Source organism: Talpa europaea (genome assembly GCF_964194135.1).
Source record: "Talpa europaea genome assembly, chromosome: X".
In the NCBI taxonomy this organism is placed as follows: Eukaryota; Metazoa; Chordata; class Mammalia; order Eulipotyphla; family Talpidae; genus Talpa; species Talpa europaea.
In genome coordinates, this window is record NC_140081.1 from 3,627,416 (window position 1) to 3,655,321 (window position 27,906).

The window sequence follows — 27,906 nt, forward strand, 5'->3', positions numbered from 1 at the left end:
ACCAGCACTGGCCGTGCATTTGAAGGATTTCGGTGACTATTCCATGTCTATAATCACTGCCCAAAACAACAGCTCCAGAACTCTTGGGTGATGTGTTTCTTTCCACTTCGTTACAGAAATCCTTCCCTCCTTCATAAGCACAGACATTATTTGTAAATTGTTTGTTCCATTTTGATAGAAAATAGCAAAAAAATCAAAATAACTCCTGCAGCCTGAACATCTTCAAACATCTCGGCAGTGCAAATGTTGCTCGGCATGTGCTGGGAACCACAACGTTTCAGAAACAAGCAACAGAGACAGAGCTTCTAGCAGACAAGTTTATAAGACTGTCTGTTTAGTAAAGGTTATTTACTTAGTGGACGCTCTAAAGAGCAGGAACAAAGAGAAACATCAAATTAACTGGATTTCAAAACAAAGCTACAAAGAATATTTGTTCCTGATATCTTATCTGATGTGCATTCAGTCCAGGTCTCGTAACTCCGAGGGCCGCAGGCGGTGCTTGCCAACAACGTGTCTTTCTTTTCTTTTCTACGGAACTGAAAGAACATCTGTGCTGGCAAAAATGAGACAGACCTCTCGGGCCCCACCTGGGCCACTCTGCAAGTAAGCAGGGGAGGAAGCTCCAGGCCTCATCACCAGCCTGCAACCAAGACCGGGCCGGGCGGGCGCTGCCAGGGACAAGAGCACAGCCTGGCGGGGACCGGCACTCACTTTCCAGCAACTGCCACAGCGGCTTTCTTCTTACTTGGCTAAGAGCCTCCATGTGGGAGATAGCATGAAAATTCATCTGTGGATCAAGGTCGTTCAGCCTCTCGACTTGGGCGCTTGGCGTTAGCAGCACTCGGTGTGGGGAAGGTCCTGCACACCCCTGGCTTCTTTCCCCCAAGGTGTGACAACGACATTGACAGATTTCACTCAGGGAAGGGGAGCAAAATCATCCCAGCCTGAGAACCACATATCCGTGTACGTGTGTGGTGTATATAATTCGGACTATTTTATGAATTAATCATGAAGCATCCCTCCCACCTCCTCATGAAAGAAGACATAATCAAAATTTCACAGAGACTGAAACCCTCTAGCCTGAAGACTGAAGAAGGCTGCTGCTCCCGCCCCACTTTCCCAAGTCTCAGGCACGCCAGCCAAAGGTGCTTTCACGGCAGGCTCACCCTACTTGCATGTCACAGTTTTCACTCCACCTCAAACTACTAATACAAATTTAAACATACCCTCATAGAAAACAGCAAATGTTCAAAGACAGACTTTTATAGATTAAAGGATCTCAAATACATGCTTCTCATCTTGGCTGGAATTAGGATCTGTGTTTGTAAGGCCCTTAGAAAACAGGCATGTGCCAGCGCCGGCGTCAGACCGGCAAAGCCCAGCACAGGCATGGCAGGTGAAAGGCTGGTCAGAATGGGTTCATGTTGGCTGGTCCCTGAGCCTGGGTTCATGTGAGCTCAAATGACAAGTTTAACTTCCATAATATTTTTATATTATTAAATGTTATTATTGCTAAAACATTCTTTTCGGCTGGTTATTATGAAATCATGTTGAAATAGACGCGGTTTTTCTCCTAACCCTTTAAGTTGACCTTCTGGAAGTTCTTTGTCATTGGGTGTTGTGAAGCCTTGTAAGGCTGCTGAGGTACACAGGGCTCCCTCTCGAATGTGCCAAGCTGACCTTCCCTTTAAATCAACATATCGGTTGACATGGAAATCACCCCACTTGAATGTATCTTTCAGAATGGACACTCATGCCAGCGGCAACCAAGAACTGTAGTTTCCTTCCTGTGTTCATGTCAGGCGTGAGATGAGACCGCGGCCTGTGGCTTGGCTGAGCAGATGCTTGCCTCGCCGTTCCCCGTGGACCCCGAGCGGCCTTACCTTTGGGGATGGTGATCTGGCAGCTCAGGTCACAGTCCTGCTGCAACTGATAAAAAGCCACTTCCTGCAGCCGGGCTCGCTCCAGCTCCGAGAGGCTCTGGATGGGGACTGACCTCAGCCGCACGCTGCGGCCCGACATGCTGTTCCAGGTGAAATCACCCTGCGGGCCAACGGGAAAAACAAGAGTGACACAGTTCATCTACTTCTCACAGCTTTCATCCTCCCTAGTCAGCGATAAGTCAAACCTCATCTCGGTTTCCAACACTGACTCTCAACCCCCCACACCTCTACCCCCAACTCTGTTTACTGCAGCTTTTGTCAGGCAGCGGCGACCTCAAAATCTCACCTGCCTGTGGGGCCACCCGATGCCATGTCACAACGCGTGCACAGAGCACAGGAAACTATGAACTATGTGGAAAGATGCTCGGGGGGTCCTACTTCCTCCCTTCAGGAGAACATTTTGGAATTTTTTAGTTTTGTGTCTCAGGGACAGGAAAAACTGCTGCTAACTGGATCTAGGTAGAGGAGGCGAACGTGTGCAGTACGGCAGGCCGAGGGCGTCCAGTTCCTCCCTGCAGCCACCCCGCAGGGCGGCGACCACATTTAATAGTGTAGTAGCATCCTGTGATAATATAACCTAGCGTATTTGTAATACAGAGCATAATGCTGTAACTTAGGCTATGCTCACGATAAAGACTCATGATGCCTTAGTATATTAGACACTTCTGCTGCATGATGCTAGTGTTATAATAATATATGTCATGTCAACATAACACAACATAACGTAAGGTAACGTAACATAACCTAATATAGATGGATGATGAAACTTGAGACAGTGAAGTTAAGTAATCCCCACAAATCATAAATCTTACAACATTGGAATTATCCAGAACTGAAGCTAAGAACGTACACCTTGAAACTCTCCCCTAATCGTAACCTCTGAGTGTCTCCCGACAGCGCTCTGATGAGCCATATCGATGATGATCAGTAAGAATAGCACGTACTTATAGAGACGTTGGATGCAAACAGACTTCACGTGAAAGACTCAAAGAGAACACTCCCAGTCTGGAGCACATTTGTGTGCACGCATGTGGGACTCCCCTGGCTGCAGCGAGTGAACAGCGGTGTCCTCAGTGCAGAGGAGAGGCGATGGGATGGCTGAGAAACAGCACTACATGGCCCTGAAGTGAGCGCATGTCCCCTGACCGAGGAGGACTTTCTGTGCATCAAGAGAGCGGGCAGAACACAAGCTTTGACATGCACCTACTGTTTCCTCAACCATCAACAAAGTTCCGGGGGGAAGAAGTGCTGGCCCATGCAGGCACCACCAAGGGTTGGTCACGGATGGGAGGAATGTGTAAGGAACCCCACAAGACTTTCCCATCCTCATGCCTCGTCTTACAAACAGGAGACAGGAAGACTGGCCTGAAGCTTCCCTCCCAGAGCCCACTTACCCGGATGGCACGTTCCACAGACGGAACGGCCTGATGTAAAATCTTTCTTATTTTTTCCCACTTTACCAGGGATTTATTTATTCATTGATCGGTTTAGCAAATAGAGATATCATATGCTAGTAGGGGCAGAAAATGAGCAAGGTTAGTGCAGGGGATTGTGTGTTCATAATGATAATGGCCAGGGAGGAAACCAAAAGCAGGGACGGGGCTGGCAGTGTGAGTAGAGGAAAAGGATTTACAGTTTTGATTGAGTGGCCAGGAAAAGCCTTCCAGAGAAGGCCACGTTTGAAAAGGAGTTAAAGGAAGTGGAGGCCTGGTGTTTGTTTGTCTTGCCATGTAGGAATTTACATCACGGGTAATGACGAAGACCCACAGGAGGGGGGTGGGGTCAGGGAGAGAGCTTTGGGAATGGGTCTGGGGCAGGGCGGGAATGAGCAAGCCTGCTCAGAGTGGCAGACTGTAGTCGCTTTCGGTGAAAAGGATTTCCTTCCAGGTCCAGTGCAGTGGGGAGATTTTTCTTTATTCTCTCTTTCTCCTTTTGGTAGAACTAGACTAAGCACAATTTAGACAGTAATGAGGTGGGGACTCGGGCTTTGGGGGTAGCCCTCACACCCTGTAAGCTTTGGGCATGACGCTGTTCTGTGTCAGGGAATTGCTCCCTGTACCCCCATGGGAAGTTCCACATGAGTTTGTGACTTTCACACATGAAATTTAGATACTTCAGGAAGCTAACTGCTACTTAAAGTATCACAATGAAGAGTCCTCACAACAGGGAGGCAGGGGTGGCATCGTCAGAGAAGGAAGTGAGACAACAGAAGCAGAGGCCAGCGAGGGAGATTTGAAAATGCCAGGCTGGGCCTCCCCTGGTGGGGCAGCGGTTGAGCGCTGGGCTGTGAAGCTGCCCACAGCCTCTGCAGTGCCAGTTGGATCCCCGGCCACCAGCGAGGGTTCCACATGGCACGCAGACCTCTCCTCAGCAGTGTACTTCATCAGTCTGCCTGTTCTGCTCCCCGCTCTGGCTCTGGTGAATTCTCTCACCCTCCTGCGCTTCTGACTGTACCCAGTGCTTGTATAAATAAATAAATAAATCTTTAAAAAAAAAAAAAGCCAGGATGCTGGCCTTGAAGGTGGAGGAAGGGCTCACGTGCCAAGACCGCAGGCGGCCTCTGAAGGCTGGAAGGGCAGAGTCTCCCCGAGAGCCTCCAGCAGGAATGCAGTCTTTGATTTCAGCCCAGTGTGACCCTGTCAGATATCTGACCTCCAGAACTGGAAGACAGTTACATTTGTGAGATTTTAAGTTTGTGGTAATTTGTTGCGTCAGCAATAGGAAACTAATACAGAAGGAGTAGGAGGGAACATTAGAAAAGGAGGTTGGCGGAATGAAGGGGAGTGAGTTCAGCTCAGAGTGTTCTCCTCAATTTAAAAAGCAGGTCTTGACCTCCCTTTAGATTCTTATCTCCTCACTCCCTGGTGCTGAGGTACTGCCCTATAATACAGCTGCCACTACTGATGATTTCACTTGGGGAGGTTCCAAGATGGGAATTCTCAAAGCACTTTGCTCCCAAAATACAAGTGGAGAGAACTGCAGATGGCACGGATAGCAGGCGTGGGGGTCACGTGGTCTCTGCCTGACAATTCAGCCCTGCCAGTGCGGCAGTCTCGACCAAAGGTAAACCAGAACGCCAATAAAAATGCACTTGCACACCAAACTTCAAATCAAACTATTTCATGATAAGATATTCTTCTTTTGATTTTTTTTTTTCAACGATTGGAGAGTGGCAAAACCACTGTGAGCTCACTGGCCACACAAAGTCAGGCGGCAGACTGGATTGGGCCCACTGACTGTGGGTTGCCAACTCTGAGACCCCGTCCTTGGACCCTGCATGATGACCAATAACTATTAGCTGGGCTTAGGAGGGCCAGGGCCTGGCTGGTTTATTCACCCTGGTGTTGCCAGTATCCAAGACAATACTTGGCACTTAATTATCACTGAATAAATGTTTGTCAATTTAGGGGTTAAATGAATCACATCCTGAGTTCAGCATGAAACTGAAAGCTAACCAACCCATGTCATATTGAATCCCATGGAATACTGGAAGAATGTCTTCTAGATTTGAGTAAACTGCTAGAGAAACAGTCTCTGAAACAGACTCCGCTAATGAGCCAAAAAAGAAAAAAAAAAGCCAGACTATAAGGACAAAAAATAAATACAATAATACCAAAGCCAGATTCATAGTATTGCCCCCTCATCAGACCCCTTCTGAGCAGGAAGATATGCACACAAAGGTCAGTGTTACCTTGTGACCCTTACGACATGGGTCACACAGTGATAAACAAGCACCCAGAAGAGTACCAGACCTCAGCAGCACAGCCTAGACTGCACGCCGGGCCAGCATTTTTTTTTGGTGATTGTGTATCTCATAAACAAATGACTCACTTTAAGGCTGTCCAGATCTAGACTTTTGAGTGGTCATCATAGGATTCTTTTTTGAAAATTTGAAAATGGAGGATTTCAAATTTGCTTCAATTTCATAATGTAACCGAAGTTGAAACTGACCAATGTTTCTGGATAGACAGTCGTAAAACCTTCTTTTCTTCTGGGATATATTAAGAAAGGCTAACAATATGATACAGAAGGATCTGGCATGATGGTTCTTGGAGGTGATTTTGCCCATTCAGGGGACAGCGGCAATGTCTGGAGACAATTTTGGCTGCCTGACTCTGGGGACAGGCATCCAGTGGGTAGGGGCCAGAGATGCTCAACCTACTACAACACATAGGGCAGCCCCCCACAATGGAAAGCTATCTGGCCCAGATTGCCTACCGTGCAGAGGCTGAGCGAGAATCCAGGCAAGCTGAAGTGAGGTCTGCGTTAGGCCCAAATTACATAACATCCTCTTAAAATGATGGTGTCAGGAGATAACAGCAATCACTTAAGAGTTTCGTTTATCATCAGAGGCACACACTATATATTCTTATGTGTATTGTGCATCACTATGTATATTATACGTGTATAAGCCTGCAAATTATGCAAATATACAGAATCACAGAAGTTACTTAAAAGTAGCATTAAGAAGCACAAACACCACAACCAATTTCAAAGAGGCAAACAAAGAAATGTTTCAATACAATAGAATCTTGATTAACTGGAGAACAACTCACTGAAAGCATTCACTAGAGATTTCTTTCCCACCAGAAATGCACGTCTCCACATTTAGAAAAAAGAAGCAAAAGATAAACTGAAAAACCAACAATCTAATATCTGTGATTTATTCAAAAAGGTCATTCTTTTGAGCTAAATTGCATTTTACAAACAGACGTGATTTTCCCATGAAATAAAATTGATTGGAATAATTTTGGTTTTGGTCTATACCACATTGTTTTCTTACATCCTGGGACTAGTCTCTAATTGCAGCATCTCCTTAACCTCACTCAACTGTAAACTTCCCAAGGCCAAGGGAGCCAGCCAGAAGTGATCCGGGGCTGTTCAGAATATGACCTGAGACCCCAGGCAGTGGAATTCCCTGGCAATGATTCCTGGGACACATGCAGGCAAACTCGGGGAACTAGGATAGTAAGGAATTTGGCCCAAGCACCTTCATCGTCAACCAGCAGCCCCAGATGACTCTTAATTTTGTACAATAAAGGCTGACATCCACAGGAATGATGGTGAAGACTCGGGTTCAAATTAATGTGCCCTCTTGGTCTTTGGCAAAATTAAGAACATCCCTAAACTTCAGTTTCCTCATCAATAAGATGGAGCAATGAACATGACATGAATGCTCAGGTTTGTAGGGATCATTTGAAACAATGCAAGGGACTTTTTCATAGAGTTCCTATGAGCTCCCAGCAAGACCTGAAAAAAAGTGGTAAAGTTGTTCATATTAATGTCACTACTCCAAATTTTAATCCCCCTTTAAAATCTGGTGGTTTTACCAGAGACACACTTGGGGGGGGGGGTGGAGGTGAGGGAGGGGCGGGGAAAAGAAGGACTAGAGTCAAAATAAGTGGGGGGGGGTGCAATTGTATGGGGATTATAACCAAAATGAAAATGCATACATTGTGCAAAGATGAAAAAAGATGTAAGAATTATGTAAAATAAAGTATTTAAATAAAATCTGGTGGTTTTAGTGACACCAAAAACTCTTAAGAAATGTGTGCTGAATTCTTGGCTGAATGGTTCCACGGTGTTAAGACACCTTCCTCGGTACCTGTCAGCCAGCCAGCTGGACATTGGTTCCACGTGGGTGAGAAGCACAAGAAAAGAGCAGATCAGTAAGGTTAGGCCTGAAAAATGGCTCGCCATGTAGATAACAGCCCAGAGGCTCGATTGCTCTTAACTGTTTTCTCCTGTGGCCAGCTGTCACTTATTAATAATCGGTACAGCCAAGGTTCCCAGATCACCACAATGTGTTGCTGAAGCATGGCATACGCTTAAATACCAGGCTCACAACCAACATTTCTGAAAAGGGCTGCCCAATTCTTTATAACTCCAAAATAAACACATCACCAGTGACAAGGAACTCCCTTCTCCATGGGCTTCCGGGCAAAGCCCCGGGTATTTATGTAGCTGTCACATGCCCATTTGGACTCTTAGAAGAGGTTATTCCTTCTGAATGCAACAGAACGACATTGGCTAATTCTTCCTCTCTTGATTCTTCAGCCAGTCCCTCTAAACAGATCTTCAAGATTTAATAGTCTATTATAGCATATGTTTTATTGATCTATTGTGCTCTTTTTTTTAAAGCAGGATTTTTAGAAAATTCTGAACAATTGGTAGGGATGGTGGATCATTTTTATCTTTTGCCTTGGGATACTGTTAGTTTTTTATTGTGACACAAGGAGTGTCAAAAGATGTCACAGTAGCCTGACAGAAAACCAACAAAACCAAAAGCCTTGCCTTCATGGAGCTCCCAGGCTAGTGGAGGAAACGGGTAAGAAACAAACAAAACAAATGAGTAAATTACATAGCACATTACAAGGTGATAAGTCCTAGAGAAAAAGAGAAGGCAGAGCAAGAGTCTGGGAGGGTATGCAGGGCAAAATGACTGAGAACATATTTGAGCCAATCTTCATGGAAGAGGGAAAGAGCCGGGCAGATTTCAGGAGATGAGCCAGCCCAGGCAGAGATGAGTGGTTACAAGCAAGATCTGGTAAGCTAGGCTGCCTGGGTTTCAGTCCTAGTCCTGCCATTTACCAGTCACGGGAATATCAGCAAGCTATTTCCTTCCCCATGTTTCGCTTCTCTAATCTATGAAATGGGGATGATGACTAGCCGATTACTGCCATGAGCCAAATCCTGTCTACTGGTTGCTTTTGTAAATAAAGTTTTATTGGAACACAGCAACACTGACTCCCCTAGGTGTGGTCTATGGTAGCTTTCACGCTACAGTGCAAAGTCAAGTGGTTGCAACAGACAGCCTGGCCTGCAGAGCTGAAGATATTGACTAGCCGGCCCACTAGAGAACAAGCTTGCTCACCCCTGGACTTGGATAAAAGTAAAGGCACATCTAGGATGTGGGTTTGTCTTTGGGATCAATGTTTTCCTCCTCCCCTAAGATTTTGATGCTCTGGGCAACACCCCAAGAACCTGTAAAGAAACCACGCAAAATAGTAAGAAATGGGGATATTGGAAAGCATGTAAAAGTGAGGGCAAAATAAAAGTGGTCATATGCAAATGGCCTATTCCTCTGGATTACTGATAAATAAAAAAGGTAGAAAGGAATACTGTCAACCTCGGTGCCACGCTGACATCATTCACAAAAACAGCTGTCACTCGCGTCTGGTTCCAGCGGAGAGAAGTTTTCTAACAGCATGGAGGGGACGCGGCCACACAGGAAGACCCCAAAGGCAAGAACGTGAGACCCAAAGGCCAATTTCATTTCCGTATACCCCTGGTCGGGTCATGGATGTGTCTACCGGCCACTGATTTCATTCTGAGTTTTAAGCTTCACTTGATTCTTGGATGGAGAGGCGGTAGAAGAGCCTGCTGGATCGGAGGGGTGGGGAAACAGAAACCCTTGTAAGAATTAGAAACGTCTCGGTGACAGGACCAGCAGCTGGCGGTTTTACTTGTCTTTCTGTAATTAAATTTCCTTCACTGAAGAGAGTGACAGACCTGCAGGGGTAGATGGGCCCCCGAAGGTACTGCTAACATTCATACGTGCTCGGCTCTCTGCTCGTCACTGTTCCAAGCCCTTCATTTATGTGAACTCAGTAAATTCTTACAATTCTAAGGCCTCTGTGACCATATTATCATCATATTTCAGACAAGGGAAACTGAGGCACGGGGCTGAAGTCAAGATCACACACTTAGGAGGTGGCAGAGTTGGGACTTGAAGCCAGGCTGAAGGCTCCGGAATCTAGACTCACAACCACCAGCTAATTCATGGGCTCTCACCCCGGACCCCTGCAGACTAAGGAGCAAAGCAAGGTCTAAAGTGGTTAAGTGACTCCTGCGGTAGTGGAGCCAGATCTGGGACAGAAGGGTCACGTTCTGCCTCTTTTGACCACCGAATCTTTCCATTATGAGACACACCCGTCTAACATGGCAGCCACGGCGACTAAAGTGTTGCACTGAGTTCCCGAAGTCCAAAGGGGAAGATAAGTCACTTTACCCTTTCAGACCTCAACTCTCCTGGGCTGAGCCTTTTGCAGAAATCAGCGCAGATACGCAGTTCCATTTCATTGGACACACTCCCCCCCACCCCCACTCCAGTTGCTCATTTCCAGCTTCTCCCACATTATCAATCAATCTCAACACACCCTGCTGAGAAATGTCTATTGGCGCAGGTAGTATTTAGCTGTGACACATCTCAGACGCTGACCAATCCACTTTTCTTGCCCCATCGCAAGATAAATGTGGAAGAACCACAACATCTTATCACAATCGTCTTCTGGCAAAGAAGTATAAGAACAGACATTTATATTGCTTACCCATGAGTTATATTCAGCTGAGTCTCTGCTGTCCTCTCTAATCTAACTGAACTACGCTTGGAGTAGGAACTTGTCTGCTTCAAAAAAAAAATTTTTTTGGTGCAAAATGCATCCTGAAATGGCAGATTGTATCGAGGGTCTGAGAAGCAGCCCGATTGGCATAGCTGTGACTCCCACAATACCTTTCGTGGCCAGACACCTCCGCTACCATGTATCCTGGGACCCCAAATGCAATCTTTTCATCGGGACATTGAGAAGTTCCTGTCCCTTCAGAATGCAGGCAGGCTGTGTCACAGAGAGTGAGAGAGTGAGTGTGTGTGTGTGTGTGTGTGTGTGTGAGAGAGAGAGAGAGAGAGAGAGAGAGAGAGAAAGGGGGGAGGGACAAAAAGAATGCAGAGAAATTGAAACTGGATTTCCTGCTTTTTATTTGAATAAGACTATTTTGAAGAGATATTCTGGAATTAGGAAAGGATTCCTCTGAAAAAACATCCCTTTTCCACAGGGATCTACAAATGGTAATTGGATTGTAACTGTGCAAACTGACCTTATTAGGAATCAAGCAAAGAATGTTGGAAGCCTCGGGTAAAACCCCCAGAGCACGATCAAGCACATAGGGCGCTTGCTTTGTTTAGGACAAATTCTCATTTCTTAAAGTGTACTTTAAAACCACTGACTTCATTTTTCTAGCGCTAGCCACAAACATTAAAAAACAAAAAGGTTTCATTGCCTTTTATACTGGGGCACAACACATGCTCTGAATTTTCTGCTCTTTCTGGAACAACAGTCCTTGAGAAGTTCTTCATTTCCTGACCAGAGGGTGTGGAGGTCAGTGTCTGTAGGCACGTGGCCATGTTTAAGAGGGTGCAGGTGGGGCTGGGGACTGGGGGCGGGGGCTGCATGAAGAGCAGAGAGAAAAGGCAAGAGGAAAAACATCCTCTGTCCTCATCACTAATTACCTTGGTCTCTATGTGCGCCACGTGGCACGGAACCAAAACCAATTCCAAAAGACATCTTTGTTTCCCAGTTGATAGGAAGTTACGGTTCTCTCAGGGTCTCAAGTGAACCCCAACAAAAGAATCACTGTGATTATACTGGACAAGCTGAGAAATGATTTCATGGAAGATCTTACTCAAAATGTAGGCACTCGGTATGTTTTTTACTAGGATTCCATGAGGTTAATCACCACTTGATGTAAGCCACACACAGCTTCTGTTGCTGCTGGTATTTATTTAGCAAGAGGAAGGAATTTAAAAACAATAAAATATGTCAGATGGTTTTCTCTACTAGAACAATTACACTTACAGAGAAATCCAGAGTGGAAAGCAGCATGTTACTGCATTTACCTCCACCTCCATAACCCCCGAAAAGGAGACTTTGAAGGTTCTGATCGTTCTGGCGGTTAGTGAGCCTAGTTCACGCCATCCCGCTGCTCATGAATGGACTTCTGACCCTCATTTATTTAATAAAATATTTTGCATGAAGTTGATAAGTATGCGATTCATTTGTCATTGTTAGGCAAAAGATCAATTACTCTATGAACAGACGAGAGCAAAGGGTAGTTCCAGCGGAGAGTCTACTAAGGGCCAGCCTTCATTCTAAGCATTCTAAAGGCACTAAAAGAGTTCTGGAAAGTAGGTACATTTTAGCCCCATAGTACTGATGCGGAAACAAGCTCAGAGAGGTTAAGTAACTTGCCCAAAGATGCACAGCTCATTAGTAATGCAGCTGAGCATCCCGCAACAATGAGGCTTGAACCTGGACTCCAAGAAGCCACAGCTCGCGGCCAGCACCAGGAGAGCCAAGCCATGTTGTGTGTGAGCAAGAGACAGTGATTTCTTAAGAATCATCACCTAAGACTGGAACAGCCTGTTAAGTCGACTATTTGATAGACATATGCTGTCGGGCCAGGAATGTTTCATATGAAGGTGTCTATTTACGTAAATAATCTCAAGAGATAATGCCTTGTGAAATTCCTCTCTGTTTTAAGTGTGGAACCAAGTCTGGGCCCAGGAGGAAATGCAGAAATAATGGAGAAGTTGTGTATCTTTGGCATTCTTTGGAAAAATGCAATCAGGCCAGAAAAACAAAGAGTGAAGATAAAAGAATCTTCTTGAAGACTTAAACATTGGCTCTTTAAGTAGAACCAACAGCAGGCCAAAAGGTCACTCACGCAACCTTAGAAATAAATACTAGGACTCAATGAAAAGGTCCAATTGGTGTATGGGTTTTGCTAACCAGAAAAAAATGCTGAGAACACCACAGTCATCCTGCCCATTTAACTCTTTACTGGCCAAGGATACCGAGTAACAACTTACAGTCTCAGCGTCTGGGCCATCAAGCTTTCACTCTAGCTTTGTCTTGACTCTTATTCTGGATTGTTTCTGTTTGTACCACCGGGGACAAGTTACACATCATGGCAAAAATATTATAGAATCAGTCTGCCTAACTTTTGGGGTGAACACATTTCTGATTATAGCACTCTTTGCTTAGCCCCCTTCATGTCTCCTCTTTAGCTTTAGGGCAAAGTCCGAAATGCTTAGCATGGTATCCACTGCCATGTGCCCAGTTGTGCTGATTTAAACAGAATAAACTCAAACAGTGATGGCACGCGAGCAAATGATAATAATAATAGCAGCAATTTACTGAGCATGTGCTAGGCGCTAAACATTGTACAGGAGTCACACATCCATTCCCTTCCATAAGAGCCTCCATGGAGACACGGAAACAGAAGACTAGATGACTGACTCACTGACTTTCATTTACACGGCGACTCTGCTGGACTACACTTCCCAGCCTCCTTTGCAGGTACTGGTCATATGACTGGGGTCTTGCCAACGGCCTGTGAGAAGAAGTGACAGACTTCACTTCTAGCCCTGGCCCACAAAAGCCTGGGGATAAGGCCTCCCAGCGCCACTGGTGGTGGCCCCAGGTGTGGACTGCCTCTCTCAATACTCATGCCCTCGTGTCCCCTGCCCTCCGTCTGGCAGGCCGAGTGTGGCAGAAATGATGTTCTGGACTTAAGACTTAAGTTGGCTGGCGATTTCTGATTTTGCAGTCCTGGGACCCTGAGCCACCATGTTCTAGGTCTGCCTATGATACTGAAGAGAACATGCGGGGAGAGATGGGAAGAGGCCACGTGAGGAGTGAGAAAAGCTAAGGTGGCCCGAAGTCTCGACTGAATCCAACCCCCTGTAGCCCCCCCCAACCCCATCAACCTCTTAGTCAAATGAAGCCTCTTGAGAGAACCCTGTGAAGGCCGGTGGAAGATTCCATCTGACCAGGCCAGACTACAGAACCACGAGCAAGTAAAATGGCCGATTTAAGACATTCAATTTCAGGAGGGTTGGCTATGCCGCCACAGAAAGCAGAATCAGTATCCTCTTAAGCTGAAGAGAGCAGAGCTACAGGAACTAGAGCCTGGGTCTAGAATCCCCGCTTGGAGCGCAGCTGTCCCCCAATCGGAGACACTGACAATGTGAGTGAGGAATAAGCTGGTGTGGAGGGATCAGGGGTGTATGCGATATAGCAGGTAACCCCACCCTCATGAACTCCCCGTGTGCACACAGAAAACACACACCTAAACAGTGTGCACCTGAGTTCCTGCTCTAGGGCCCTCTGCTCCTCTCCCCAGGAAGCACACGGCCACTCCAAGGCGACTTCGCTTTCTACACACACACATGGCAAGAGAAGAGAGGATGGCCTGAGGGCTAAACTAAAATCTCGTTTACAAGTCACTTTGCAGAACATGTAGAAGGTCTTCATGAACAAGAAGATAAATAGATGATACTTTCATCTTTCAGAATTGTGACTTATTCTGATAAAATGGCACAGTGAAATTTCACTCAGATGACATTCATTCCCGACAAGCCTTTCCGTGATCCAATTAACCTCTTTTAACCGGGACCTTAGAATTGGCATTTAAGGTCTTAATATTTCTTATTTCACATAGAAAATGCGAATAGAGAAGAACATTTTGTCCGTCTGAGTCTTAATGAACTCAGTCACAATGCACTATTTTTTAGTTTAATTATTAAACTCTACCTTGGGATTGTTCGGAACTCCCAGAAGCAAAGTGACAAGCGAAAGCACAGAAGACGGACTCTGCATTCTCTTGTTACTGCCATTTGCTTCCTTAACTGTAGCTCTCCGTTTTCACCCAAGCCCAGGACTTGATGCTGGTCTAATTTCTCAGGTGCTTGCAGGGCTGCTGTGATCCAGTTGTACGGAGAGTGAAATTGAAGACCCATCAGATCTAAAATCTACCATCACAGCAAAGTTTTAGGCAGCTGGAAAGTGACTTAGGGCCACAAACCTGAAGTAGTCCAAACCACAGAAAAGAACATGGGCGATCAGCACCCACGGACCGCCGTCTCGGGTGCTCACCACGTTCCAGGAGGCAGGCGGGAGGGCTACTCCTCCTTCGCAGGCAAGAAAACTGAGACAAAGGGAACATAAATAATTGGCTTGTCTGGAAGTCACACAAGTAGGAACTAAGGGGCCAAATGCACACAGTGTGTTTCCAAATGCAATGGGTTTGACCTCTAGGCTCTAGCACAGCAGGAAGAAGGGACTTCTCCTTCCACGAGTCCCTTGGAAGACACACGTGCAGAGCGAGTATGACCCAGAACACCCAACAGGGACAGGAGGCATCTCTGATGGGGAGGGATCTGGCAAGTGCCTGGAGGGTGCTGGGTGCCTGAACCCTTGTGGATGGAGCAGAGGCCCAGCCAGGCAGAGGAGTGGGTTTCATGGCAAAAACAACAGGCATTTTAGAAAACGTCCCAAGCGTCCTGTTCTTCACAAGTGGGAAGAAGTGTAACACCGCGAAAGGGTGTCCAGGAACAATGAATGAGGCAGGGTGGGGCAGAACAGAGAGGGGGAAGGGAGAGGAAGCAAATGGTGAGGCCCACCTACCAGTGGGCGAGGGAGCCTCCATGCCTGGCATCAATGACAGAAGGCACTAAAACAAGCGGTCCTTAGGGATGATTTCATTATGAGAGCCCCTTGATTTTTCCACTAAATCTGGAATTACAGAGAGTCAATATTATACTTGGAGAAATACCCTGGGGGCAGCGGGGAGTGAGTGAGGAATCTGCATCTCACTTCAGGTGTTGGATCTGGAGGTGACCATTCCGTCCCGGATGTGACATCGCTAGTACCGATATGCTGGAGGGGACGCACTCATTTCTTTCATAGGTTGCCCCTTCCAGTCATGGAGCGAGAAAAGCTGAGTTATAAGATGGTTGTTGCAGCTTTTGCCCAGCAAGGGCATCCGGATGAGAGGACACTCACTAGGGGTAAGCTGCCAAGAGAACTCTGCCGAGCAGGACATTTATTCAGATGTGCACAGATTCGATGCTCACTAAACAAGGGATGGATTTTGGAACGAGATTATCTAAAGGATACAGGGATGCTGAAGTCATTTTACTCTAAACTGGAAAGCCCAGTCCCAAATCAGATATTTACAAACCAGCAGGAAATAAAACAAGCCTTAAGCAGAGATGACTATCATTCAGGAGAGAGAACTCTACACTGAAAACTCTTAGGCAAAACAAAACAGACAACAACCAAAAATGCCCAAGTGAATTCCTTATCACTTTCTCATTTCAATGTTACATTGGACAACATTTTGATTCATGAAGCACTTAACACTTGCAAAAGTCGCCTCAACTTCCTAAAAATCATACTAGGCTCGCTAAGCTTAATCCCTTGAATTAATTTTGAATATCACCAAGTATACGAGCATCAATCACCTCTAATCTGTTGCCGAAAATGATGAGCCTCTCAGTTTCAGTTTGAGATGATTTTCAAAGCGGCATGCACTGTGGTACTACTGCAGCCAAGTGGGAAAAGACAACTTGGAACTTCTCAGCCGCAGGCTGGTAGTGAACTCATCTAAACCTTCCCTTGTTGGGCAAATGTGCAAAGAAGCAGATTTGGATAAAATGATATGCAGCTCCACCGCTAGACTGCAGAAAATGCCGAGCTTTCATAAAATTCTTGGAATATATGCTTCAAAGTAAACTCAGTTCAGCTACAAGTGGTGATGCAGCTGAGAACAAACTGTAAGGATAAGCAGTTCTCTGATCTGGTTGCACATCAGAATTCCTTGATGCAGTTTTCAAAAATATGCACCCCCACCCCCAGCCCCCAGCATGGTCAGAGAGCGCTTTCTATAATGATGGAAATTTCTGGTACCTGAATAGTTTGTATTAATCGGTGCCTGCTAGCCCTGGCTAATGAGCACTTGAATTGTGGCAAATGAAACAGAATCAATGCATTTTTATTTCATTTAAACTTCATTGTTTTCAATGTAAATAGCCCCAGTGGCCAGCGGCTACTGTAATGGACAAGGTATAGACCAAATCTCTTGGACTCTTTAGGGTTCAGGCTCCGACATTAATTAGTGGGTTTACAAAGTTTTGCAGTGGATTCTAATGCGCAAGGCACAGTGAGAACCATCAGTCACAGTGGTGTGGGACTCAGGAACCATCAGGGGGTGGCAAATCCCTTGCACTTTCCCTGTAAGGCATTACTCTTCTCTAAATCCCACTAAGTATTTGCCATGCGTCTTTGCCCCTTCCCTCCTGACTCCATTCCTCTCTCCTCGTAGCCCCCACACTTCCGTGGGATGGGTGCACGATGTACGCATTCCTTCCTTCACTGGCTCGGCCAAATTTCCCCGACGCCAAGGCCATACCGTGTGCAGATGACCCTGCTACCTGACGCTGCCACCACTACGCTCGGACCTTTGCCCTTAGGCTTCTCTGTCACTGGCAGCAGAAATAAAACCTAATAATGCTAAACCCCCAAGAATTAAACCCCAGACTCATGCACCCATAATTTAAATGTTTTTCACTCGCACAAGTTTGATCCACATGCCACTTTCTGCCACGGATGTCATGAGAGATACTTGAATGGTGCCATTGCCGAGCAGCTATATCATCTTGGGGACAACGTGATAAGCAGGTCTCATCTGCTCTCTGAGGCTGCTGCCTTCAAACGGGATACAATGGGTGAGCGCAGAGCTTGCAGGGAAGGGCTCTGTGTTCCCATAGCTTGGCTTTGCATTCCGCTCAGTCCATAACTCCTTATGTGAGTAGCTCACCATCCTAAGCCTCCCGTTACCTGCCCTATGAAATGGAGATTAAAAATAGTCCTGTGGGGAGGATGGAACGATGCATATAACACACATGAAACATAAGACACGTGCTACACATACACTCTCCCAGACCCAGCTTTTGATCCTGGCACCTCCACGAACAGACACCTTTCTGGTAAGCGAAGCAAACAGCAGGGCAAACTTTGGGGGAGGAAGTCATGGAATTCATAAAATCGTGTTCCAAGCACATGATTAATTAACATGGCAATAGGAAGACCATTTGGAAAATGGTTATAAGGAAAATAAATATTATGCTAATATGATATTTTTGAAATACCGAACTTGTTTATTTTAATGAGCCTTCATTTTTATTGACTTCTAAACAGTTAATATTAATGGGACAAGGAGGTATGTGCTAATAAGCATAGATAAACATTGCTTTATTCCTAAAAATGGTTAAGACTCACAATTCCAGCACTCAGTGGTATCTCACAAAGAGTATACTGTGCAATCTTAAGGCAATTAATCACTATGTTGGCCGTTTAGTGATTTCAGCTCCTGTAGCCGAACAACACGTTCTAATTTTTTTTCCACTCGCAGGCACTACTGATTTATGCTCACACTTTCTATAATAAGGTTTGCTGCCTTATTTCTTTTTAAATAGCCATCTGTAGGTAGAATTTTTTTTAAGGTAAGAAAAGGTCAAATTACAGTGCATTAGCTTTGTTTGTAGACAACACAACTCTGACAACACAACGGTAAAGGATTGTTCGGCAGCACTCACAGCACAGACAGGACAGGCGGGGGCTGGGCTCCTTTCTCTGGGGATGGGAAGGAAGCTATGTAAGGATTGCGAACATTCTGGTGGATTAAATGTGTACCTGTGGTGATCCTAACCCGTACTGTGTGCTTCCTGCTTTAATCGTCCATCAATTTTATGAGGGAAAGTCTACTGAGATATACCCATTTCACAGATGAAGAAACCAAGGCACTGATAGGTTAAGTCCAAGGAAACCAACTGCAAGTGACAGAGCTGAGCTTCAAATTCAGGGACCTTAATCCCAACCCGATGCCACCTCTTTATCAGTGCCATGCCTTTCTTTCAAGGTATGGTAAGGTATGGCTTCGTCTCCAGGTGGGGCAAGGTGTGGCGAGGTATGACTCAAGAAAGTGCATCAGAATGACTGGAGGGAGACAGTGGCTCTAGGCTCACCTTAAATCTTCTCTCCTTGGTTTTCTTACAAAATAACATTCTAAAATTTATAAATTATATATTATCAGCCAAAAAAAATTACTGCTAACACGTGGGTTGGGGCATGACTTTGAGGTGGCAACTGCTGATCTAAAGCAAGGAGAGGCAAGCTCCAAACGCCGGTCAGATTTAGGCCCCTACGCATTTATTTGGTAAACAAGAGCCCAGCCAGGCAGTTCACTGACGACTTGTTTAGGGGCTGCACCTGGATCCAGCTGCGGTGGTTGCAATAGAGATGTGCCCCCCCACAATGCCTGCAATATTCCCAGTCTGGCGCTGCCCTGGAAAGACTGCTGACCCCATCCTGGACCCACTGTAAAGAAATTACTGGCCGTGTAGACAGAAATGACAGTTTCATGGAGCATTTCATTATTGCAAACAGCAAAGGAAGCACAACTTTTTACGACGATCATTACAACATGTACGTAGGTATGATGAGAGAGGGGCCCACAGAGATCACTCAATGACTTATTTTCCTTTGTGTTTTTTAAGATCACAAATAACCTGAGACACTTAAAATGTGTCAGGTTTTAGTAGGGATTCTTGTGATGTCTCACTGAAGGCGGGAAGAGGCTGGGAATGTTTGAATTTTATTTTCCCATAAAGCTCTGACTTTGTAAGACACCTCCCTCTTACTGAGCCACCCCACTCACCTCCCCACCCTCACATTTCTGCTCTTTTCTTTTCTTTTTGTTTTTGTTTTTGTGGTAACATTCGTTTACAACACTGTAGAGGTTCCAAGATTACACTTTCTCACCATGCCCACCACCAAATGTCCATTCACCATCTGCCACCCACCAATCAGCCCCCTCTACCCATATCTTCCCCTTCCATCCCCCTCCCTCGCCTCTGGTAACCGCCATTCTGTTGTTGAAGTCTAAGAGTTTGTTTTGTTTGTTCATTTGCTTCCCCCCCCTTTATATTCTGCAAATGAGTGAAATCACATGTTATTGTATTTCTCCTTCTGATTTATTTCACTTAAAATAAGCCCCTCAAGGCCCATCTATGTTGTCACAAATGGCAAGGTTTCATCTTTTTTATGGCTGAGTAGTATTCCATTGTGTATACACTCCATATCTTCTTTATCCACTCACCCACAGCTGGCTATAGTAGAGATATCTTTTCAAATGGGCGTTTTCATGCTCTTCCATTAAATACCCAGAAATGGGATCACTGGCTCATATGGTAGTTCTATTTTTGACTTTATGGGGAGCCTCCATACTGTTTCCTGGAGTAGCTGCACCAATTTACTTTTCCACCCACAATGCACAAGGGTTCTGCTTTCTCATCCTCGCTGATACTTATTATTTCTTGACTTTTCAATAACAGCCATTCTCAAAGTACGAGGTAAAATCCCATTGTGGTTTTGCTTTGCATTTCTTTAATGGTACGTGATGTTCAGCATCTTTTCGTGGGGCTGTTGGCCATCTGGATGTCTTCTTGGGTGAAATGCCTACTTAGATTCTCTGCTCATTTTTTAATTGGGTTGTCTTTGTGTTATTGTTGTGTTGTAGGAATAGTTTAGGTATTTTTGATGAAAGCACCCCGTCTGATACATGGTTGCTGATATTGTCCCCCATTCAGCAGGCTGCCTTTTCATTTTAGAGATTGTTTCTTCTGGTGTTCCACTATTTTCTTGATTTTTATTTAAACATTGGGCATTTATTTGATCTTTACATGTGTGCCTTCTCTATGGGGCTAGCCTGCGTGTTCCAGAAGGATGAGTACAGCATTCAGAGGAAAAAGCAGTTGCAAATTGTGCTTCTGCTGGTCGAAGGAAAGCTTTTGGGGAAAGTACATTTTCCTGCCTATATTGAAAACCACTTACGATTGCTAACATGGAAACAAGAAGACCAGTGGGTAATATTTATATTTAGGACATTTGTTCTAAAGTAGCTTAAATCATTTCCAGTAAAAATAAAAAAAAATCTTGCTTCCCAGCTCTTCTTATTAAGTGTCAAAACACATAAAATGAGCAATTGAACAGAGATTTAAAAAGTTGCAGAATAACACAAATGCCAGGTATGACATAAAAACAAACTCTCTGCACTTACTGGCACAGCTCTGATCTTTTCAGTTGCCATTTTTAGACTTTTTTCCCAGAAAATTTTCTCCTCAATATCCTACTGTTAAACCAGTAAATTAAAGTTTCACAGAGTTGACTCAATGTGTGCACTTTGGTATATGGAATATAATGCTGCCTTTGAGCACAGAAAGCAGAGAAACTTAAGTTTTAAAAATAAATTATAGTAAAATATTACAGGGGCATGGAGGATTATAATTAGCGGGTATATTCTTTTCAACCAGACTTATTTTTAGAGCAGTTTTAGTTTCACAGCAAACTTGAGCAGAAAATACAGAGATTTCCTATATGTCCCCTTGTCCAACTCACACACAGCCTCCCCTACCACCAACTTCCCCAACACAGTGGCACACTTGTTACAACTGATGAAGCTACACTGAGACATCACCATCAAGCAAAGTCCAGAGTCTAGAACAGGGTCTGCTCTGGGTGTTGCACATTCTGCTGGTGTAGACAGCTGTGTAATGACAGGTGTCGGCTAGTACAGTATCATACAGAGTCGTTTCACACCTCTAAAAACCCTCAGTGCTTCTCCCATTTGTCCCCACCCGCACCCAATGCCTGGCAACCACTGACTTTTTATTGTCTCCACCGCTTTGCCTCTTCCAGAATGTCATATAGTTGGAATCCTACAGTAATATGCATCAAGTTTCCTCCATGTCTTTACAGGGCTAGAGAGCTCATTTCCTTTAGGCTGAATAATAGTTTATTGTCTGGATGGGCTGCAGCGTATTTACCCATTCACCTACTGCAAGACATCTTGGTTGCTTCCAAGTTTGGGGAGTTAAGAATAAACATTCATGCGCACATTTTCGTGTGGACATAAGCTTGTAACTCCCTTCAGTAAACACTATGGATGTGAGTGCTGCATCACAGAGTAAGAGTATATTTGGTTTTGTAGAAACTGCCAAACTACCTCCAAATTGGCTGGCCATTTTGTATTCTCACCAGCAATGTATGAAAATGTCTGTTGCTCCATGTCCTCCCCAGCACCGGTGTCACCAGTGTCCTGGCATCGGAGGCAGCGTGGCAGGTGCACAGGGCATCTCCTTGTTGTTTTAATCCACATTTTCCTGACAACATATTATGTGGAACATCTTTTCATGGGCTTATTTGCCATCTGTATGTTTTGTCTGGTGAGAAGTCTCAGCCAGGTGTTACTTAACCATGTTTTTACTTTTTTATTGTTGAGTTTTAAGAGTTCTTTGCATATTTTGGACAACAGTCCTTTATCATTTGAAAAGGTCCTGTGTCATTTGAAAATATTTTCTGTTTGTGCCTTCTTTCCTTGTCTAGACTGTGCATTCCAGAAGAATCGTCATACCACTTCAAAGAAAGAGCACTTGCATTTTGTGCTGGCTGATTTTTCAGTTTTTTCAGACTAGTTAGTGACTCCCAAACTTCTTCCATGCTGGACCAGATACCCAAATTCTGAGGATACATGCATTTTTTTTGAGGTAAAATTTATATACCATAAAACTTGTCATTTTAAAGTGTATGATTCAGTATTTTTTTTAGTATATTCACAGATATGTGCAGCTAGTTCCAGAATATTTTTATCACTTCTCAAAGAAGCCCTAATCAATTGGCCTTCACCCTCCACTCCCTCTCACCCAGGCCTGATCACCACTAATCTATTTTATGTCTCTATGGACTTGACAGTTTCTGACTTTTAATTTAGTGAAAATATATGGAAAATAAAAGTGGAACATGTGATCATTTGTTTCTGATTTCCTCCTCTTAGCATGTTTTGCGACATGCATTGGTACTTCATTCCTTTTGAGGGTGATGGATATTCATTTCATGGCCCTCTATGTGGCCACTTCAGAGCCCATAATATTCATCGCATACATGTATCAAAATTTCTTTACCCGTTCATCAGTTGATGGACATTCAGGTGTTTCCACTTTGGGGCCATTATAAATAAAACTATTGTGAATATTCATGTGCAAGTTTGCCTGTGAATACATGCTTTCGATTCTCCTGGGTATATGCTTAGGCGTGGAACTGCTACATCATATAACTCTATAAATAGCCAAACAAAAACAAAAACTTAAACAACTTCAAACGCCAGGATTTGAAAATACTTCCTAGTGCAAAATCCATTTTCATCTCATTTCTTTCATATGAGATACAAATAACAACTATGAGCTAACCCATACCATGTTTCTACTTCATATAGACTGTCCATCAGTTTTACCAAGCACAAAGAAGAGACCTGATCCTTTAGTTCCTTTTCTTTTTGCGAGTTGATGATCATGAGTGGCTTGAAAAAAATAAACCTTTGCAGTATTCTTTTTTTTTTTAAGTAATGGAGCCAGATAATGTCCATATGAAGAAGAGCAAATACATTCTTTTCATCTCTTTATGTTCATATTTTAATTCCAAAGACTAATTGTTGATATTAAAGCTGGCGAATTTACACCATGAAACAAAGTACAGTTCCTTTCAAGGAGATATTCTTGTCTACATCAGGGGAAAAGCTAAAAATAAAATGCTGCACAAAATAGTTCAATAGCCTTGTTTTAATTACTCTCGTGTTCTTCCATTTTGTTGCTCTTTGGGTGAGGGAAAAACCAAAAGAACTTAATACCTCTTGCAAGATAGTCATTCCACACTGCAAGGGTTCATAGAGTTGGAAGCAAATAAACAAAAAAGATAACCGCTGAGCAGCTTTCCAGTTTCACAGAGGACTACCTCCCCCACCTGCCTCTCCCCGTGCTGAGAAATGGGGATTGTTTTTGTCTCATCATTCAGGAAGATGAGGCTTTCTGATGGATGAAGGAAAGATAAGAGAATACAGCTGGGCCCTGCCTGCAGGGCTGCTCACTGAGTGAGTGCCTGAGGTCACCTCAGTGTCTGAGGTCACCTTGCTTTCTTGCTGGCAATCTGAACAATTGATTCAAATTAGCACGTGTTTGCTGGGCCAGCCACATTCAAATCTTGGCCACACAAGGAATGTGTCTACAAACTGGCAAAACAACAGGATTTGTTTGATTAAATGAACAAAACCAAGTATTTGGAGGAAGGAAAAATCAAAACAGCTCCACCCAAAGTAACCCGCTCCTCTGGGTGGCTCACGAAATCAACATTAGCAGCCTTATGGGGACTCTGCGAGAAATTCAGCCTGAAATGAAATACTTGGAAATAAACCAAGAAACCACGAAAACTGCTTTTTTTGCCCAGCATCAGCGAACATCTTTAGAGTGCTCACTGGGGGTCGGCCACCATGCCCCAAGTCTGGGTCTGAGAGTGTTGCTTCGGGATCCATTGCAAATGTCACTGGCATGAGCATCCTTAATTCCACCCATGATACTGAATGGAAATTCACTTAAAAGAAAAAAAAAATCCCAATGACTTGGCACAGCTGATAAAACCACAACTTTTCATATACAGGAAATGTCTGCGAGACTTACACAGCAATTCATTTCACTGATCAGGTGGAATAGGACATGTCCCAAGGATCTCCAGCCTGGCTGTACATTACATGAAACAGAAAGAGACTTTCTGGAGGTGCTACTGAAAGGGAACTGCTAAGAAAAGGAAATCTTTCCCTGTTAAAGAGCCATAGACATGGAAATGTAAAGTAAATAACAAATTTGCTTCCTTAATAAGCATATCTAAACAAGGTCTGGCAGCCTGCTAGGCTGACTGAGCTCCCAGGCCATCCTCAAAGATGTGCATCCTTCCCCTTTTTCCTGTGTCAAGAATTTGTATGCTAACTAACCAATGATATCAGTGTAAGATGGTTGTATATAAAAGAAACTCTTTGTCTCCAGACCGGTGCTCAGACCTTAAGGGGCTACCCAGGTCTGGGACCTCATGCGTGAGATCTCCGACCTCACCATTCCTGAAGTACCGCTTATTCGTCCCTTGCCTGGGTAAAAGGCTAGAATTCATTTCTGCAACACTACCTGGGCATAGATTATTATTATTTTTTAATTCCACAGGTGATTTGCAAGGACAGTAAGAATTGGAGTCACTGCTCAGATCAATCCAATCAGGAGCTAAGTGGAATGGGACCCAGACATGAGTATTATTTAAAAACTACACAAGTGGTTCTCAAGTGTAGTCTGCGTTAAGACCCACTGCTCTAAATTTCTATTATGAAAGACGTCAGAGGTAGGCCTTAAGAAGCATTTTGTAAAGAGGCCCAATACTGCTTATATAGTTCTGCTAGAAAGTCATCACAAAGTGATATTCTACCATGCTTCAGCTAATAGTTATCTATGTACCTACCCATCACCCATCCATCCACTCAGCCACACACCCATCATCCATCCATCCACCCATCCCTAGCCCTCTATCAATCAAACCTTTACCATGACACCCACCGTCCCACGTGTTTGGTTAGATCCTTTCACGAGGTCCCCACCACAATTCCATGAAAAACTGAGTGGGGAACAGGCGTTTCCCGATGAACCACTGTTATAGGGCAGAGAGACCTCCCCCTTTCCTGGGGACCACCCCGTTACACCACGACACAGATTGTTTTATTCCAGAGTTTTGCTCCCCCAGTTTTATAGCGGATAAGCTAGACGCAGCCTCCGTCAGGAGCTCTATCTAGTCCACATCCTGACGGACAGGGTAGGGATAGGTAAAGGGGAACATCTTATAAATATCTACTTTAAAATCTTGAAATCATCTTTGGGACACATTTTTAAATAAATTTAAGTGATCATGAGTTTGAGAGACTCAGTAATAGCCCTAACATAAACAAGAGCTAAAAGTAGCCTTCTATAGCTACTACAGTCCATGAGAAATAAGGACGTTTACCTCTGGAGAAGCGATCACATGGCAAGTTACTTGTAAACACAAGTGCAGGTTACTGGACTCTGACAGCCTGCCTTATGCTGGGCTCCAAGTCCCAGACTGTCAAAGGTCACACTGATGAAGGCGATTTCAGAAAACACTTCCTTAAAATTGAGAACAGGAACTGTGCCAGCCCCAACCTCAGTCCTTTTGGCTGTTTCACTCTTAAGAGAGCAGTTCTCGAGACCTCGAATGGGCCACAGACACGATTTCCTTCTGCCCTTTCATCTAGAAATGGCTGCCAGGGAGAAGAGTTTCCTCCTCTCACACATTTCTGAACAGAAAGAGGTCAGGCGTGGAAACTGACTTTCTGGCATTTCTGCCTTTCTAAAGGCCCGTGCTATCTCTCCTGCCTCCATTCCTCAGACGAGCTTAGATGAGCAGGAAATGATTAAACTGTGATTGCCCACTTGTTTCCATTAGCCACGGTACAAATCAAATCTCATGCTTCTTCTTGTTGCTCAAGGAGTGTTTATAGTCTGCAGAATAATTTCTAAGTTGACTTAAGTAAAACTCCGTGAGGATCATTAATCCACTCTTAAGGTGGCAGCATAGAATGTATCAGATTGAAATTCATGCACTTTTGGAATTCTTGACACCATGGTGCCAATCCTTTATAATGATGGTAACGACCCCTGGCATATACCATTTTATTTTAATTTTTAAGTATCAATTTCAATCATTTATTATGACCTGAAAAATTGGTGATTTTTTTTGAACAATCATTTCAACTACATAACTCTGGTGTTTTTTTTCCCCTATTCATTTCTTCACTCTTTTCTAAAAGGAATCACAGAATAATGGACTCGAGGGCTCAAAGTTTGACCCTTTAGGGACCCTGAAACAGTGGTATTTCTCCAACAGCCTCCCAGGGCCAGGCGCCCACCCCACTTCCCACACCTCTATACCCAGCTCACTTCTCAGAGAACTGTAGATATGTGACTTTAGGCTGAGGACAGTTTTGTTCCCCCTCCCCCCAGGGAATATGTTCCACATCTGGAGACATTCTTGGTGGTCACAACTAGAAGAGGGTGGTGTTGGTGGCATCTAGTGGGATGCTGCTGTGCGCTGGACACCTCCCCACAGCAAAGTATATATTTGGTACTTTCACTGTACCAAAGCTTTTTAGTTGGATGTCGTCCCCATTTTGTTTATTTGTGTTTTGTTTTCCTTGCCGCTGTAGTTGTGTCCAGATACATCTCTGCTGTGGATGTCTAAGAGTTCTCTTCTATGCATTTTGTGGTTTCGGGTCTTTTGCCCAGGTCTTTAATCCATTCTGAATTAATTTTTGCCTATGGAGTTAAATAGTGATCTACTTGAACTTGAACTATCACCTCCCCCTGTGAGAATGGTCTGTATCAAAGACTGGAAACAACATATGATGGGGAGGGTGTGGGGAAAAAAAGGAAATTTTCATTGGTTCTCGGTGGGTAGATTGGTGTAGTTTCTATGAAAAAATGGTATGGAAGTTCCTTAAAAAACAAAAAATGGAAATAACCATGTGACCCAGCAATACCATGCCCGAGTATTTATCCAAAGAATACGAGAACACTGAAATGAAATGTACCGCCATGTCATAGGGGCTTTATTCACAACAGCCAAGATAGGAAATCAACCTAAATGCTTAACAACAGACGACCAGAGAAAGAAATTGTGGCATATGTACTCAAAGGAATACTACTCAGCTATTTAAAAAGATGAAATAGTGCCTTTGGGGACAAAATGGATGGCTTTGATAATTGTGCTCAGCAAAATAAGTCAGAGAGTGAAAGACAGTAACCAGATGGCTTCCCTCATTTGTGGAATACAAATAAGCAAAGAAAACAAACTAGCAAAATACAGCAAAGATAACTCTGAAAAATATGGTGGTTACCAGAGGGGAGGGGCGGGAGGAGGTGATGGGAACGGGGATAATGCGACGGCGAGTTGGCAGCAGAGCTTTGGTGGAGGGTGAGTGAAGTATGTGCATCTGCGGAGGTGTGAGGCTGTACTTCCAGAATCATGCAGCGATGTAAGCAAATGGCAAATCAGTAAAATTTCATTTTAAAAAAACCAAGTAAAAAGCTAAAACAGAGGTTGACACTTGATGAGCGTTAGTTTCATCCACATAATCATCATCGTCAGCAACTGGATCATCATTCTTGTGTTACTCCACACTGCTGACCTATGTTTAGCCTTTCACGTTTCCATAGTTCATATCATATATAAAGACTGCAGCTTCTTGAGGGCAGAGACATGATATGTATTTTGGGAAGCCTTTTTTTTTATTAAGATATAATTCACATACCATAAAATCCACCACTTTAAAGTGTATATTGAGTGGCTTTTCATATAATCACAAGGCTATGCACAAGGCTATGAAACTATCACCATCTTCTCATTCC

General features: G+C 44.2%; 1 protein-coding gene across 2 annotated transcripts in view; it reads right to left on the reverse strand.

The window, feature by feature from the left end:
* The window catches only part of ARHGAP6 (Rho GTPase activating protein 6), a gene marked incomplete at its 5' end in the record, with an annotated part of 377,711 nt that overhangs the window by 66,430 nt on the left and 283,375 nt on the right, over positions 1-27,906 (reverse strand). For both annotated transcript variants that reach the window (XM_084258737.1, XM_084258738.1), the window contains one exon: positions 1,884-2,043. In XM_084258737.1, the coding sequence (XP_084114863.1) occupies positions 1,884-2,043 (160 nt within the window). The remainder of the gene's footprint in view (positions 1-1,883; positions 2,044-27,906) is intronic.